The 18,384-nt window shown below is 43.5% G+C and overlaps 1 protein-coding gene across 6 annotated transcripts in view; it reads right to left on the minus strand.

Annotated features, from left to right (window-relative positions):
• The window catches only part of LOC135506041 (cyclin-dependent kinase 19-like), a 53,823-nt gene that overhangs the window by 21,732 nt on the left and 13,707 nt on the right, over positions 1-18,384 (minus strand). For 5 of the 6 annotated variants that reach the window (XR_010450337.1, XR_010450335.1, XR_010450334.1 and 2 more), the window contains exons 3-4: positions 5,931-6,041; positions 5,582-5,722 (exon numbers count right to left, since the gene is read on the minus strand). Coding sequence is in view for 1 of the 6 variants with exons in the window: in XM_064925408.1 (XP_064781480.1) it covers positions 5,582-5,722; positions 5,931-6,041 (252 nt within the window). In the remaining 5 variants the exon portion in view is untranslated. Of the gene's footprint in view, positions 1-5,581; positions 5,723-5,930; positions 6,042-15,642; positions 15,786-18,384 lie in introns of all 6 variants that reach the window. The other variant, XR_010450336.1, reaches the window with a different exon arrangement.

The raw sequence follows: 18,384 nt of genomic DNA on the forward strand, positions 1-18,384 counted from the left end.
CTGAATGCTGATTGGTTAAAAACGCATTCCAGCCGGTGTCTATTCCACAAGTTAACACCGGCTAAATCTATGATGTTAAAATGCCTATTTACTGTGTTCCATCTGACTGCGCAATCCATTGTCTCATCAGCCCAGCCAAGCAATTTATAATCTTGATCTCCACTCCAAATCCTTGTCTGTTAGTCCCCTTAATCTGTGTGAATCTTACATCTCATAGGATTCAATCTGTTCAACAAACAGGTTCCTATAGCAAACAGGGTTTGCTCTAGGGATGCCACTTATAATGATCTCTATTATTCAAACACACAACAAAACAAACACTGCTATCGGCAAACACTATGACGACTCACATGAGCAGAGTTTCTTTTCAATCCCAAATGACTGGCACCGGCTCCTCTTTGAAATTCTAAACTGGGCTAATGGATTCAATCCAAAGACATTCATTTTCATTGGCCCAATGTTCAAATAGATCATATTTTCATACAGGTAAACAATAACTATGAAAATACTCTCATAAAACAGAGACTGGATGAACGGGCAATTAAAAAGTCAAATGACCATGTTAATGAGGTTGTAATGTTGCTGTATGATGTATTTTTTCTGCAAAAGTTTGGATTTGATTGACTCTAACATGTGTTTAGCTTCCCAGAAAAGTTAGGAGACTTTGTGCAGTGGGTCAGGAGTGCTAAACAGATATCCCTAAGTTAGCGTTTGCCAAACTCGGTCCCCGGGACCCCAAGGGTGTAGTTTTGTTTTTTGTCCTAACACTACACAGCTGATTCAAAGCTTGATGATTAGTTGGGGGTCCCGAGGACTGAGTTTGGGAAACACTGCCGTAAATCCTCCATGGACAGAAAACACAATCCCTAAGGAGGTGCCTCTCTTTCAGAAAAAACTCTTTGAGTAAAAAATAGCCCTGTTTTCAGGCCAGAGGCTAACACTGTCTTTACATGTACTGGGAAACATACAACAGTGCCATTTTTAATTCAGCAGCTTTATCCTTGCTTTTCTCTGTCGTCGTCTTTTTTCAGATTAAGTAATGACCCTGTTTTTCTCGGCGCACAGGCGTTAACCACTTTACTGTCATAACCATGTTATAGCAGTGCAGGCCTGCCACAGCCCACTGCACACAGGATATAGAGGGCAACGGGCACATACATATTCAGACAAAGGACAGTTGGTGTGGATGCTATTTTCCTAGACATTTTCTTGTTGCGGACGTGGCATGTGACTGCGGGTAGCCAGGGATTACTCCAGCTTTGAACAATATTCCATTACGTCAGAGATAAGGGCATGTCCTTAGTAATCAATCATGACAACAACCCACCATTGGCCGGCAGGTGAGAGAGTGCAACCTAGCTATATGCTGCAGCTGAAATCTGACAGCCTGGACATATTGACTTTCAGGGGGGGAGTGGGACCTGCAATCTGGGATCTAACTCTGCTGGCTAGTGGCTGGTGTGGGTTATATAACTTAGGCAGGAGATGGGGGCGGGACTGCCTGGTTAGCTGGAGACTGAGAATGGGGAGGAGCTGCCTGGTTCACTGGAGACTGAGAATGGGGAAGTGCTGCCTGACTCGCTGGAGACTGAGGATGGGAAAGTGATGCCTGTCTCGCTGGAGACTGAGGATGGGAAGGTGATGCCTGGTTCACTGGAGACAGAGGATGGGAAGGTGATGCCTGTCTCGCTGGAGATAGAGGATGGGGAGGTGCTGCCTGTCTCGCTGGAGACAGAGGATGGGGAGGTGATGCCTGTCTCGCTGGAGACTGAGGATGGGGAGGTGCTGCCTGTCTCGCTGGAGACAGAGGATGGGGAGGTGATGCCTGTCTCGCTGGAGACAGAGGATGGGAAGGTGATGCCTGTCTCGCTGGAGACAGAGGATGGGGAGGTGATGCCTGGTTCGCTGGAGACAGAGGATGGGGAGGTGCTGCCTGTCTCGCTGGAGACTGAGGATGAGGAGGTGCTGCCTGTCTCGCTGGAGACAGAGGATGGGGAGGTGCTGCCTGTCTCGCTGGAGACAGAGGATGGGGAGGTGCTGCCTGTCTCGCTGGAGACTGAGGATGGGGAGGTGATGCCTGTCTCGCTGGAGACTGAGGATGGGGAGGTGCTGCCTGTCTCGCTGGAGACTGAGGATGGGTACAGTGGTGAGGGGAGGCTGGTCTCTCTGCAGCGGTGCAGTGCCCAGGTTGAGTGTTGCATAATAAGACAGTGGTGTAGGGAGCCATGTGTAGGGAGCCATGAAAGAGTGGTGGTGGGAGCCATGAAAGACGTGCTATTGCCCTACCCATGGGGCTGTTGATAAAGCACTGAGTCGCTGGAGTAACTAGCCTCCGAGGAGATTAGGAATGCTGTTTGCATTACTCACCCTTTAGCCTAAATCTAACACACCTCCCCCAACATGACTCGGGAGAAAAATGTCCCGATGGGGTGGAATGTGGCATTTTCCATCGAGTAGCAACATCTGAGGTACATGGCTATAAAGTGGTAGACAAAGGAAGTTCACTCTTTCATATTCAGGACAATTTCACAATGGAATGGCCAACAAACTCCCTGTGCAGAACAGACTACACATACCCACGTATCCCGATTCCGAACACCACCAGCTTGAGAGTGGAATTTCCACAATAGCAGGAAGTGCTTGCTTTGAGAAAACTGCAAAACATCAACCTTTATCTGGAATCAGACACAGAGAAAGCGACAACAGAGAAATTCACCCTGGGGCAAAGAAAATAGTTATTAAGAGCCGGAAGAATTGGTGTCCAGATAAGAGAGAAAAACAACGCTAGCTACTGTGCCAGTGTGTTTTAATTCCAGCAGTTGCTAGGTATGTACTGACCATGTACAGTAGTACTGACAGAGGCCTCTGCTTAGATACAGGCATGCTTGTACAACAGGAAGGCAGCGACGGCAGCATATACCCTTAGTGTTGAGGAAAGACATATGACATAGGTCAGACATATGAAATCAAAAACACAAGACCATTGTCCCTTCTGTTGTATCCTGGGTGATTCATTAACCACATATATTGACCAGGCATTAAAGACCTGCTTAATCCTATAGAATCTCTAAGCAGAATTAAAGAAATACGCTATTGATGACACACTCTCAACAATTAATACCATGTCATAAACTGCTCAGCAATCACCATCATCAATGACAACGTGATCCACTACCCTCGCAAAGTTATCAATCAACTCGGATTTCACCTCCAAAATAACCCCTACAAGGGACACATATTGAACAAGGGGCCATCAATGGCATGGCAGTGCAGTAGTATGTCTTCATCCCTGCATTACTCCACCTTGGCTGTTGGGGTATAGGCCGAGTTAGTGAGGCTGAGGCTGACTGATAGATCCCTGTGTATTTATATAACGGGAGTTAGCGTTGGTCCTCGTCACCCATGCTGCCATCTGGGAGAGTTGAGAGAGATTACATGAGAGGGGATGGCCCGATGAAGGCCTGATAAGAATGCTGGAGCTGTGGGACTTGCAGATTCATTCTACTCTGCATTAGTCTCCAGAGACGGGACAGAAGTCACATCAACTGACTGACTTATACTCTGAAGTGTGCCGACTCAATTAGTGTGCTGGTAGTAAACACCAAACATCTGGGCACCAATGAGTTAGAATAGAATAGTTTCCCTACTACTCATTCATCCACCCATAGACATTTGTATTTATTATAGCAGCAGCTACTCTTCCTGGGGTCCATAAAAACATTAAGGCAGTAATATACATTATAATACTAAACATAAAAATACATTTAACAACAGATTTCACGATACGTGAAGTGTGTTCCAGGCCTCTACTCTACTACAATACACAATCCAGGTGTAATCAAATCATAAACAATATCTTGATATGTAACTGTATAGATTTTCCCCCTATCACTAATATTAGTATATAACAGTAGGCATAACACTTACCAACTAGCTGCTGGAAAGATATTTTCCTGATAACACACTCATCAAAGAGGGACTGTACGTGTGTGTATAGTGTGTATGTTATGTGTGTTTGTACCTGTGTGTGTGACTCTTCGTAGTCCTCGCTGTTCCATAAGGGGTATTTTTATCCGTTTTAACACTTTGATGAGTGTGTTATCAGGAAAATATCTTTACAACAGTCTCTACTCATTGCAATCATCCCCTGTGTTTACTGCTTGAAGAATGTCAATATAATGACACAGCTGGTGTCCTCTAATAGCAGCTGACTTCCCACTGGCTGGCAGGACACAAACGATTGTCTTTCCATCAGCTAGTTGGTAAGTGTTATGCTTCTGTTATATACTATTATTAGTGATAGGGGGAAAATCGATACAGTTACATATCGGGATATTGTTTTTTACGATATATTGTATCGTTTTGACAATATCGCAACATCATTTTTTGCGCTAGTTGGCTGTACCTGCACCAAAACTCCAGTATTTTGGTGCAGGTACAGCTTGTTCTCCATCTTCTTTTTAAATAAGGAGCCAATTTATTTTCAGCACTTCTATTTCCATGACTGATCAAAACTCGTTCTCGTGGCTCCCTCTTGTTCCTCTGTAGCAGACATATGGTGAGCAGTAAGTTTGGAACATCGAATGGCAATAAAATCACAGTATCGAATTGCAATACATATAAAATTGTGAGAATCGCAATACATATCGTATTGGCATCTAAGTATTGTGATAATATCGTATCGTCAGGTCCCTGGCAATTCCCAGCCATAAGTGTTGTGTCACTGTAATATAGTGTTATAAAAGTTGAATATAGTGTTATAAGTGTAATGTAGAGTTATAACAGTGTAATATAGTGTTATAAGTGTAATGTAGTGTTATAACAGTGTAATGTAGTGTTATAACAGTGTAATATAGCCCTTATCATGGAATGTCCAAGTTGCACCATAATCAGTTAAGTTTGGGACAATCAGAAAAGAAAAAAAAAGCCTCAACCAAAATAAAAGCTTATTTCTAAACGGAACTGCAGAAAGAGATAAGAGAGAGAGAGAGAGAGAGAGCTCTTGTGTTGAGAGGGGCCGTGAGGAGAGGAGGTTTCTACAGCCAGATAAGAGAGAAAACAATCCTGTGACCTCGTTCCAGCTGGGCCCAGGGCTGACCTTCCGCTACAATGAGCCCAGCAGAGTCAGGTGAACAGCCTGACCTTCCAGGAAAACACTGTGGGAAAGGTATGGGGGAGAAAGTCTCACAGTGGTGCTAGAGTACAAGCTGGGTGGTGGTGGTGGTGAGGGTAGGGGGGGCAGAATTGACAACATTCACCAAGCCAGGACACTTTGCTCCACAGCCAAGGGCCTTAGAATCATAATAATAAACAGTACAAGGATATAACAGCACTTGTGCCAGACAAAACAAGATTCAGTTAGCTGGCAAGAGGGTTGCTTTAATGATCCTTTTTGCAGTGAACACCACTCATTGCTGCTTCTAGATATGCCAACACGTAACTTATTTGCATGCACCCTATTGGTTGAAAGCAGTTCATATCAGTGACCAATAGGAAAAGGACAGATCAGTGGATGAGGTGTCAATGAGCATGTGTAGCAACATTGTAAAGGGACACTGGAACGAGAGTACAATCGACTCACCAGATCCCTGTGAAGCACCCAGTTGGCATGGAGGTAATGGATCCCGTCCAGAATCTGATACAGGAGAGACTTGACCATGCCTCTCGGCAGCTGTATGGGCTTTTTATTGGCCTTAGAGGCACGGTGGAACTTGATGATGTGCTGAAAGAAGACCAGGGGGAGTGTCATTGAGAAACTGATCAAGCAAGGGAATCAAACAGCTAGTTTCCACAACATACAATACATCATGTACCATACACGGTCCTTTACAGACAGGAAAACGTCAAGAACAAAGACCAAACAACTAAAACATCCCAAAAAAAACAACTAAAACTAGTCTTCTGACTGGCAGTTGTGATGAAACACTTACCCAGAGGTCGTGCTCAGCATAATCAAAGAGGAGCCACACCTTTCTGTCACTGTGAGACAGGAACACTTTCTGCAGGGCGATCACGTTGGGGTGTTTCAGTTCTCGTAACAGCTGCAACACACAGCAAGAGCTTCCATAAATCTCCAACAGAAAAAAACACCTCTTTCAATGCAATTAATTAACACCTTCTGAATTATTGAACAAGGACAAGAGTCATTCAGTTTATTTGCAGAATTCTAACACGAACTTGGAAACAATTACACTGCATTATATATAACAATTTTGTACATGCTGTACTGGAGGCTATGTGCCACACATCTCTCATGTCTTATCCTCACATCAACATGTCAGAAAAAGATTGACAGCATATGGAAAACGAAACTAAAAGGAAGAGTCCTCTAGGGATGGGCATTTGAAATAATTGTACTATTTGAATAATATCATGAAACATCAAGATAGTCTAAATTACATTTTTGTTTCAAAATACCACTATTAATTTGACCAATCAGAACGACGCAAATGTACATGCCGGACAGCCGACATGTTACTGTTCTCCGGTAGTTTGGCTAACAGCAACAACAGCTAAAGAGGAGTCTGTTTTTCACCATGATAGAACTGATTCTGTTACAAAAACATTTTCTGGTGCGAGTTCTGCATTGATCTATGTCAGGTATTGTGGAAACTCCATTAGGTGAGCACCAGTAATTGCCATTTCAAGTGGGGGAAATAGCATACCGATGTCAGGGCATTTGTTTTGTTTTTTATTTGTTTTTTATTTCACCTTTATTTAACCAGGTAGGCTAGTTGAGAACAAGTTCTCATTTGCAACTGCGACCTGGCCAAGATAAAGCTTAGCAGTGTGAACAGACAACACAGAGTTACACATGGAGTAAACAATTAACAAGTCAATAACACAGTAGAAAAAAAGGGGAGTCTATATACATTGTGTGCAAAAGACATGAGGAGGTAGGCGAATAATTACAATTTTGCAGATTAGCACTGGAGTGATAAATGATCAGATGGTCATGTACAGGTAGAGATACTGGTGTGCAAAAGAGCAGAAAAGTAAATAAATAAAAACAGTGTGGGGATGAGGTAGGTGAAAATGGGTGGGCTATTTACCAGTAGACTATGTACAGCTGCAGCGATCGGTTAGCTGCTCAGATAGCACATGTTTGAAGTTGGTGAGGGAGATAAAAGTCTCCAACTTCAGGGATTTTTGCAATTCGCTCCAGTCACAGGCAGCAGAGTACTGGAACGAAAGGCGGCCAAATGAGGTGTTGGCTTTAGGGATGATCAGTGAGATACACCTGCTGGAGCGCGTGCTACGGATGGGTGTTGCCATCGTGACCAGTGAACTGAGATAAGGCGGAGCTTTACCTAGCATGGACTTGTAGATGACCTGGAGCCAGTGGGTCTGGCGACGAATATGTAGCGAGGGCCAGCCGACTAGAGCATACAAGTCGCAGTGGTGGGTGGTATAAGGTGCTTTAGTGACAAAACGGATGGCACTGTGATAAACTGCATCCAGTTTGCTGAGTAGAGTGTTGGAGGCAATTGTGTAGATGACATCGCCAAAGTCGAGAATCGGTAGGATAGTCAGTTTTACTAGGGTAAGTTTGGCGGCGTGAGTGAAGGAGGCTTTGTTGCGGAATAGAAAGCCGACTCTTGATTTGATTTTCGATTGGAGATGTTTGATATGAGTCTGGAAGGAGAGTTTACAGTCTAGCCAGACGCCTAGGTACTTATAGGTGTCCACATATTCAAGGTCGAAACCATCCAGGGTGGTGATGCTCGTCGGGCATGCGGGTGCAGGCAGCGATCGGTTGAAAAGCATGCATTTGGTTTTACTAGCGTTTAAGAGCAGTTGGAGGCCACGGAAGGAGTGTTGTATGGCATTGAAGCTCGTTTGGAGGTTAGATAGCACAGTGTCCAAGGACGGGCCGGAAGTATATAGAATGGTGTCGTCTGCGTAGAGGTGGATCAGGGAATCGCCCGCAGCAAGAGCGACATCATTGATATATACAGAGAAAAGAGTCGGCCCGAGAATTGAACCCTGTGGCACCCCCACAGAGACTGCCAGAGGACCGGACAGCATGCCCTCCGATTTGACACACTGAACTCTGTCTGCAAAGTAATTGGTGAACCAGGCAAGGCAGTCATCCGAAAAACCGAGGCTACTGAGTCTGCCGATAAGAATATGGTGATTGACAGAGTTGAAAGCCTTGGCAAGGTCGATGAAGACGGCTGCACAGTACTGTCTTTTATCGATGGCGGTTATGATATGGTTTAGTACCTTGAGTGTGGCTGAGGTGCACCCGTGGCCGGCTCGGAAACCAGATTGCACAGTGGAGAAGGTACGGTGGGATTCGAGATGGTCAGTGACCTGTTTGTTGACTTGGCTTTCGAAGACCTTAGATAGGCAGGGCAGGATGGATATAGGTCTGTAACAGTTTGGGTCCAGGGTGTCTCCCCCTTTGAAGAGGGGGATGACTGCGGCAGCTTTCCAATCCTTGGGGATCTCAGACGATATGAAAGAGAGGTTGAACAGGCTGGTAATAGGGGTTGCGACAATGGCGGCGGATAGTTTCAGAAATAGAGGATCCATATTGTCAAGACCAGCTGATTTGTACGGGTCCAGGTTTTGCAGCTCTTTCAGAACATCTGCTATCTGGATTTGGGTAAAGGAGAACCTGGAAGGGCTTGGGCGAGAATCTGCGGTGGGGGCGGAGCTGTTGGCTGAGGTTGGAGTAGCCAGGAGGAAGGCATGGCCAGCCGTTGAGAAATGCTTGTTGAAGTTTTCGATAATCATGGATTTATCGGTGGTGACCGTGTTACCTAGCCTCAGTGCAGTGGGCAGCTGGGAGGAGGTGCTCTTGTTCTCCATGGACTTCACAGTGTCCCAGAACTTTTTGGAGTTGGAGCTACAGGATGCAAACTTCTGCCTGAAGAAGCTGGCCTTAGCTTTCCTGACTGACTGCGTGTACTGGTTCCTGACTTCCCTGAACAGTTGCATATCGCGGGGACTATTCGATGCTATTGCAGTCCGCCACAGGATGTTTTTGTGCTGGTCGAGGGCAGTCAGGTCTGGAGTGAACCAAGGGCTGTATCTGTTCTTGGTTCTGCATTTTTTGAACGGAGCATGCTTATCTAGATTGGTGAGGAAGTTACTTTTAAAGAATGACCAGGCATCCTCAACTGACGGGATGAGGTCATTTGATGGCTAAATGCGCAGAAGGAGCTCAACGCACCGTTATAAAACCTACAGGTACATAAAAAAATGTTTTGTTTTTTTAAATCAAGAATTTTAAATGTCATGATATATCATTGTAGGTTAAATTGTCACAAGGATCATTTCATTTCATTTAGACAAAGCTTTTCCATTGTTAAAAAAGGCCTCCAAAAATGAACACTCACTCAAGTAATCAAATATGAACCTCCATTCGGATATCTAGATATTGAAATATCCATGCCCATATTAGTTTCCTCACAAATCATGAGGGATTTCCACACTACTCTAATCACATGAAGTGGGAACTCATGTTGTAGTTGTTGTTGTTGTCGTTATGAACTCTCCATCTCACTCCAACCCTCTGCACAAGCAGACAGATGGACCACCAGGCTATGCAGCCAGCCCAGCTGTGTTTCCATGGATTTATTACATAAGAGAGATGCTCCCACCTGCGCTGTGTGCTTTAGTTTCTCCACTGAAACCTTGTGTGTCTTACCAATGGGCCCAAAGCAGATGTTCCAACATCAGCGTGGCAGGCAACACACAGCCCCTGCACAGCTGAGGCTGAGAGACACGCCACTACAGTCTGCCTTCACTATACTGTATTAACATCAATACATTATATTTCTACACACTAAAGACTCTGTATTACTGCACTAAGATAAAGACATTATACTCCCACCCAATCAGCTGTTTCTCTTCATGTTCATCCTCTCCCCGCTTGTTTTGTCAGCGGAGGCACAACTGAATCCATAATCAATCGAGCCCTTTAGATAGACTACGATCTCAATAGGGGGGTTGTGTGTGTGTGTGTGTGTGTGTGTGTGTGTGTGTGTGGCTTTGTTGGGAAAGAGCTGAAACGGGCCGTAATGAATTATTCACTCATAGTGTCACCTGACCTGAAATCCCATGGAAGAATACCTCTCTGTGAGTGTCCCTCCCTGCGATCCTGACGACACCGTACACTGAACATGCAGCCAGGGCGTTGGCTCGAGCTAGGGCACAGTTGGCTGTCATTTCAGAGTGTCCGCCGACAAGGACAGACAGGGTTACAGCCAGGGGGGAGTGGCTCTCTGCATTGACAATGTACTATATCACACGCACACAACCATGCTCACACACAGCCTGTCTCCCCCCTCGGTTCTACCCGCAAGGCAGGCTAGTACTGTAGTAAGAAGCTTGAACAGTGAGGGGGAGGGGCAGAGACAGAGCAGGGGGAATAATGCTGTGATTGTATATGCCGCAAGTTTGATTTGGGCTTTGGATGGGGGAAATGAGGAGGGGGTTATTGAGGTTAGTGTTTAATAACAAGCTAATCCCTGGGCTATGACAAGGCATTGTGCTAATAAGCCCTGGGTTTACAGGCATACTACAGGCAGACCCCTGCCTCTGTGATGCTGGCCACACTGACTGGAATCACAGAGCCACAAGGACTAGCCACCCACACCAGACCAATTCTGGTATAACTGCTTTCTCGTAGCACCCCACAAAGGTCGGCGTTTAGCAGAATGCATTCTTTATAATCGGCTAAACTAACAAACAGGGATCCCGTGCAGTCACATGACTTCTACAAAAGGTATAGAGGTAATTTCGTTATGGCAAATGCAAAGATGCACATTGTATTTATCCAGGGGGAAGGCCAGACTATGTTGCTCAGTTGGTAGAGCATAGTGCTTGCAACACCAGGATAGTGAGTTTGATTCCTGGGACCACCCATATGTAAAATGTATGCATGCATGATTGTAAGTAGTTTGGATAAAAGTGTTTGCTAAATGGCATATATTATCTATTATATTATACTGTACAGTAGAGTACTGAAAATAACAGTGTTGTTGTTTCAGATTAGCATTTATATATATTGTATAATACTCCTTCCACATTGACACAGAATCAATGAGCTTATTGCAGTAAATCCATCACAGGGGATGGATCCTTTGTAGAATCACTCCATTCTCAAGTGAATTTGAGAGCAGAGAAGAGGAGCAAAGCCAGTGTAGTGAAACAGACTTCATGTCATCAGGACAGTGTCTGTCTGTCAGTGCTCATGTTCCTTTACAGGGGGCATCACCTCAGTCAAACCTCACTGCCGTGATCAGGTGCCCTTAATCCACTCTCTCTCTCTGGTCCACAGGAAGCAAGATTGCAGCTGCCCTAGGGGACATTTTACTGGACTGAGTAAATAAAAACTCTGACTCAGCCATTTCATGGGATCAAGATGAGATGATATCTATGTAGATTCTGTTTTTCTGCTCCACATAACACCCAGTGTGTCAATTAACGACTGCAGCAATTACCATCAAAAGGTCATGATTTATGGACTACCGTCATTGTAAAAAATCATTTGTTCTTAAGTGACTTGCCTTGTTAAATAAAGGTTACACACAATATCTGATAGGTCCATAAAACATAAAAGTATTGTGCAATCAATATTTTGTGAAAGTGCTGTACATCCCAATGTGTATGTTTCCTGTTTCAAATCTACTTATCAAACCTGTTTGTCTGTCAGAAACAGCCAAACATATGTCAAAAGAAAAGACATGAAAAGAAAAGGCCACAACCATTGCACAGAACCCTCATTGTGAATGTGTGGCAAGAATATAAGAACAGAGCAGTTGTTCGTGGCCTGTTCTGGGAAAAATGGGTCATGTTTTTCAACAGCTTCACAGGGAAAGCTCTGGCTGGATATGGGCCAAATGTCAGCACAGCCTCTGTTGTCAGGACAGCCAATACACCTTTAAAGAGGCCACATGAACCTGGACCCATGAGGTCTCGGCTTTCAGTTCACTAACCACCCCTGGCTCATATATATATATATATATATATATATAACCCCACATAACACTTGGAAACTTAAATAGCTTGCAATTCAGTCTATTTCTATGGGCATTTAAGCCTTGGCAGTCATTACCACATTATACACATTTAGGGTTTTAGATCAATGTGGGTTTTGTATTACACTCATCGAGCATGAGTCAAAACAAGTCACAAATCTGGGGATAAGAGAGTGAGAGGAACCACAAGAAAACAGTGTCTCCCTGAGTTGGGCCTGGAGAAAGCTGTCTCCAAAATGGCACACCGCTCCCTGTAGTGCACACATATTTGACCAAAGCCCTATGGGTGCCATTTGGGATGCAGCTCGGGACTGACTAACGAGCTGGCGTTCTTCATGCGGCTACAGCGCACTGGGTCGATAAATCCAGAGCAGGCAGGCTGCTGCTGTGTGTTTTGGACCGAGAACCACTACAGGTCCGAGTGAAACACTACGGCTCTGTGTGTGGAAATGTGCATGCCAAGCTTTTCCCTGAGACTGAACAAAGGCAAGGCAAGCATTCTGCTCTCTCTGCTCAGCTGCCGCCAGACATTTTCTCTTGTTATTCTGTGTTGCCCAGAACATGCTGACTCTGTTAGAAGCTGTGTCGTTGAGTAACCATGGTCTGTGGCGCAGGGAAGATTAGTGTAGCTACTAGCAGCATATTCTCTGACAGAATAGATACCCACATGTAGGTTTTCTTTGGCACGTATTAGAATGCCATTGAAGAATGCATGTTGTGGTTTATGTGTGCTATATACTGAAGCAGAGCACAATTCAATTAGAATCTCCTTTGCTTTTATATATCATCATTAAAATAGCTTCTCTCTATTTTTTCCTTTATTAACTTCTTATGAAACAAAATTCCATTTATGAACTGGGTGGTTAGAGCCCTGAATGCTGATTGGTTGACACACATGGTATATCAGACCCTATACCAAGGGTATGACAAAACATCTAACTACATTTGGTAAGCCATTTATAATAGCAATAAGGGCTTTGTAGTGTTGCGGAATGCCTGGATATAGCCCTTATCCGCGGTATATTGGCCATATACCACACCTCCTCGGGCGTTATTGCTTAATTATACAACTGTCTTCCTTATCTATTTACAGTACTAAGGATCTTCCCCTGCATGGACACACTGTCACTAACCTAAAGCATATGTCATTACAGGCCTGATGGAAACAAAACCTTTTTCGGGAACCTTTCCAAATGTCGACAAAACTAAATACACTAGACAAGGTGGGCTCTTTTGTGACGGTAAAATGAATTATGCGAAAAATGTTGGTTTAAACGCTTTTATGCGTAAATATTTATATAATAACCATGATATCGAAGTAAACTTTGAGTCGCTAGATGACATGTTGTGTGGTCCTCCCACTATGACTAATCGGGAAAGCATACAATTTATTAGGTTACAGATTAAATCAATTATAATTAACTTCAGAGGGTGGTGAGAGTGCAAGGTGATGAGCTTGATGCTCATTTCCAATAAATATCGAGGGTTTTATTCTGGTGACATGATAATCGATGCTTGGCTGCTGTTTGACAAATAAAAATTAACAAATGAATTAAGTCTGGGAACTGGCTCGGCAGACAACGCTGTTGGCTGAAGCGCACGTGCCAATACCAGAGAGTGCACACTCGCAATATAACGCATATTTTGGTGAGAAAACCATCAGTAGAGTTGAAAATGCGATGGAAACCCAATTAAGTTCTATTTTTATTCGATACATGGGTTTTTAAACACAGGTATTTTATGTTCACTACATCATCGCGCACAGCCCTTTATCTGCAACAAGTCAATTTGATGGTAGCACATCTCTGGTGGGAAAATGTGCATATTGTTTTTATGCGGCTTTTAGAATATTCACAGGAAAATTTGGATGGAAAACTAGATTCTGACTGTCATTTCATCCATGGCAACCAAGTGAGAGTGCCTGCCAACCCACTCCCTCTGCAAACACAACTAAAACATGGTAATGTTTACACAGTGATCAGAATGGTCGGAAAGAATAGCTGACTTTGGCTGGTTGACAGAGTGACTAGCAGAACTACTCATAGACTGAGCCGAGGCAGGTCCCAGACTTAATTCATTGGATGACCATAGGATTCACAGAACATTCAGTATCAGGTGTTTCTGTGTACTGAGGCACACGTTTTCCCTGTCCCCTATTAAATGTTGTATTTTACAACATAAAGAAGATGGTTGGGTAACCTCTTCATCTTTCATTAATCACCCACACAATTCCTTCTTTACCACCCCCCCCCTCTTGTTTTCGTGGAAGAAAATAAATGTTGTGCAAATCCCTGTTGTCATTGTTTTTGTCTGAAGGACATTTACCCTGGTCCCCTTGATTGTATTTAAAGAAAGGCCATTTGGTGATAATAAACTAAAAACAGGACTTGCTTCAAGGGAAACTGCATTTTCGAAATAGTTTCAACCGCTGATGGTCAATCTAAACTAGACCAACAACAATCTAAACCTGGTAGTTTAGATTCTCAAAATAGATTGGGTGAAATGGATGCCAGAATTGCACAATTACAGTCTGTTTGGTGTTTCATTGCTAATACATTGCTCCGATTTTCTGCATGAGTCACAGACAAAATAATAAGCAGCGGCAAACCTCAGGCCACACCACAGCGGTAATTGCCCACTTATGGGAAGTAGGTCTATCACCAAACACCATTTTTTTTTTTTACCAATTCTGATATTTTGTGTTGATTTGTGCTGATCTTAACTTTTTTTGTACATACAGTGCCTTGCGAAAGTATTCGGCCCCCTTGAACTTTGCGACCTTTTGCCACATTTCAGGCTTCAAACATAAAGATATAAAACTGTATTTTTTTGTGAAGAATCAACAAGTGGGACACAATCATGAAGTGGAATGACATTTATTGGATATTTCAAACTTTTTTAACAAATCAAAAACTGAAAAATTGGGCGTGCAAAATTATTGTTTCCGCCATCGGTTCCTATGATCGAAAAGAATTTATGGACATCAGAACAGTGATCATTAACCTCGAATTTTGATGAAGATTTCGACTTCAATGAGTCAGTGGCGCAGGACATACTGCTCAACCCGGACCAGGCCCTAATCTCTGACACGTAAAAGAGATGACAATATAGAGGCTGAAGTGTGGGCACCCTGATGACACTGAAACGGCAAAGAAATAAACCGCCTCTACCCTCTGTTCTATTGACGAATGTGCAAACACTGGAGAACAAACTGGACAAGCTCTGTTCGAGACTATCCTATCAACGGGATCTGAAGAACTGAAGATGAACATTGAATATGGGCATTGATAATATACATCAACAGTTGAAGTCGTAAGTTTACATACACTTAGGTTGGAATCATTAAAACTCATTTTTCAACCACTCCACAAATGTCTTGTTAACAAACTATGGTTTTGGCAAGTTGGTTAGGACTTAGTGCATGACACAAGTAATTTTTCAACAATTGTTTACAGACAGATCATTTCACTTATAATTCACTGTATCACAATTCCAGTCGGTCAGAAGTTTACATACACTAAGTTGACTGCATTTAAACAGCTTGGGGGAAAAAATAAAATTATTTCATGGCTTTAGAAGCTTCTGATAGGCTAACTGACATAATTTGAGTCAATTGGAGGTGTACCTGTGGATGTATTTCAAGGCCTACCTTCAAACTCAGTGCCTCTTTGCTTGACATCATGGGAAAATCAAAAGAAATCAGCCAAGACCTCAGAAAAACAATTGCAGATCTCCACAAGTCTGGTTCATCCTTGGGAGCCATTTCCAAACGCCTGAAGGTATCACGTTCATCTGTACAAACAACAGTACACAAGAATTAACACCATGGGACCACACAGCCGTCATACCGCTCAGGAAGGAGATGGGTTCTGTCTCCTAAAGATGAACGTACTTTGGTGCGAACATTGCAAATCAATCGCAGAACAACAGCAAAGGACATTGGGAAGATGCTGGTGGAAACAGGTACAAAAGTATCTATATCCACAGTAAAATGAGTCCTATATCGACATAACTAGAAAGGCCGCTCAGCAAGGAAGAAACCACTTCTCCAAAACCGCCATAAAAAAGCCAGACTACGGTTTGCAATTGCACATGGAGACAAATATCGTACTTTTTGTAGAAATGTCCTCTGGTCTGATGAAACAAAAATAAAACTGTTTGGCCATAATGACCATCGTTATGTTTGGAGGAAAAAGGGGGAGGTTTGCAAGCCGAAAAACACCATCTCAACCGTGAAGCATTGGGGTGGCAGCATCATGTTGTGGGGGTGCTTTGCTGCAGGAGGGATGGGTGCACTTCACAAAATAGATGGCATCAAGATGCAGAAAAATTATGTGGATATATTGAAGCAACATCTCAAGACATCGGTCAGGAAGTTAAAGCTTGGTCGCAAATGAATCTTCCAAATGGACAATGACCCCAAGCATACTTCCAAAGTTGTCGCAAAATGGCTTAAGGACAACAGAGCCAAGGTATTGGAGTGGCCATCACAAATCCCTGACCTCAATCCCATAGACAATTTGTGGGCAGAACTGAAAAAGCGTGTGTGAGTAAGGAGGCCTACAAACATGACTCAGTTACATGAGCTCTGTCAGGAGGAATGGGCCAAAAATCACCCAACTTATTGTGGGAAGCTTCTGGAAGGCAACCCAAAACTTTTGACCCAAGTTAAACTATTTAAAGAAAATGCAACCAAATACTAATTGAGTGCATGTAAACTTCTGACCCACTGGGAATGTGATGAAATAAATAAAAACTGAAATATATCATTCTCTCTACTACTATTCTGGCGTTTCACATTCTTAAAATAAAGTGGGGGATCCTAACTGACCTAAAACAGGGCATTTATACTAGGATTAAATGTCAGGAATTGTGAAAAACTGAGTTGAAATGTATTTGGCTAAGGTGTATGTAAACTTCCGACTTCAACTGTCGCTAGTTTTTCTATGCCCCAGCAGGACAGAATGGCAGTGTTGGGTACAGGAAAACTGAAATCCGTTTTACCTTCTACCAGCTTGTCACCTGTGGAACTAGATGCGAAAAAAATCTTGATCAGCGTCACTCCACACACAGAGACGCATACAAAGTGCTCCCTCGCCCTCCATTTGGCTAATCTGACCGTAACTCTATCCTCTTGATTCCTGCTTACAAGGAAAAACTCAGGAAGTACCAGTAGACTGTTTCACTAACTATGTTCCGGGACATCGATGGCATTCAGGAATATTCCACATCAGTCAGTCACGGCTTCATTAATAAGTGCATCGACGACATCATCCCAACAGCGACCGTATGTACAGTACATATCCCAACAAGAAGCTATGGATAACAGGTAACATCCACACTGAGCTAAAAGGCTAGAGCTGCAGCTTTCAAGGAATTGGACACTAACTCGGGACGCTTATAAGAAATCCCACTATGTCCTCCAATGAACCATCAAACAGGCAAAGCATCAATACAGAACTAAGATCCTCGTCAGATGTGGCAGGGCTTGCAAATGATCACAGATTACAAAGGAAATCCCAGCCGCGAGCCGCCTAGAGACACGAGCCTACCAGATGAGCTAAATGCCTTCTATGCTCGCTTCGAGGCAAGCAACACTGGACCATGCGTGAGAGCACCACCTGATGTGGGTAAAACAGCCTACACTCTTTTGGGAAGGCTTTCTAGATGTTGAAACATTGCTCTGGGGACTTGCTTCTATTCAGCCACAAGAGCATTAGTGATGTCGGTGACTGATGTTGAGCGATTAGGCCTTGCTCGCAGTCTGCGCTCCAATTCATCCCAAAACTGTTTGATGGAGTCTAGGTCAGGGCTCTGTGCAGGCCTGTCAAGTTCTTCCACACCGATCACGAAAACCATTTCTGTATGGACCTTACTGAGTACCATACTCCATATTTTCTAGCATAGTGGTGGTTGCATGATGTTATGTGTATGCTTGTAATCGTTAAGGACTGGGGAGTTTTAAGTATTAAAAAAAAACAGATTGGAGCTAAGCACAGGAAAAATCCTAGAGGAAAACCTGGTTCAATCTGCTTTCCACCAGACACTGGGAGATGAATCCACCTTTCAGCAAGACAATAACCTAAAACACAAGGCCAAACCTACACTGGAGTTGTTACCAAGAAGACTGTGAATGTTCCTGAGTTGCCGAGTTACAGTTTTGACTTAAATCTACTTGAAAATCTATGGCAAGACCTGAAAAGAGCTTGAATAATTTTGAAAAGAATCATGGCAAACGTTGCACAATCCAGGTGTGGAAAGCTGTTAGGGACTAAGGCAGAAAGACTCACAGCTGTAATCGTTGCTAACAATGATTCTAACAAGTATTGACAAAAGGCGTTGAATGCTTATGTAAAGAAGATATATTAGTGTTTTATTTTTCCATAAATGT

Source organism: Oncorhynchus masou, chromosome 19 (genome assembly GCF_036934945.1).
Source record: "Oncorhynchus masou masou isolate Uvic2021 chromosome 19, UVic_Omas_1.1, whole genome shotgun sequence".
Lineage (NCBI taxonomy): Eukaryota > Metazoa > Chordata > Actinopteri > Salmoniformes > Salmonidae > Oncorhynchus > Oncorhynchus masou.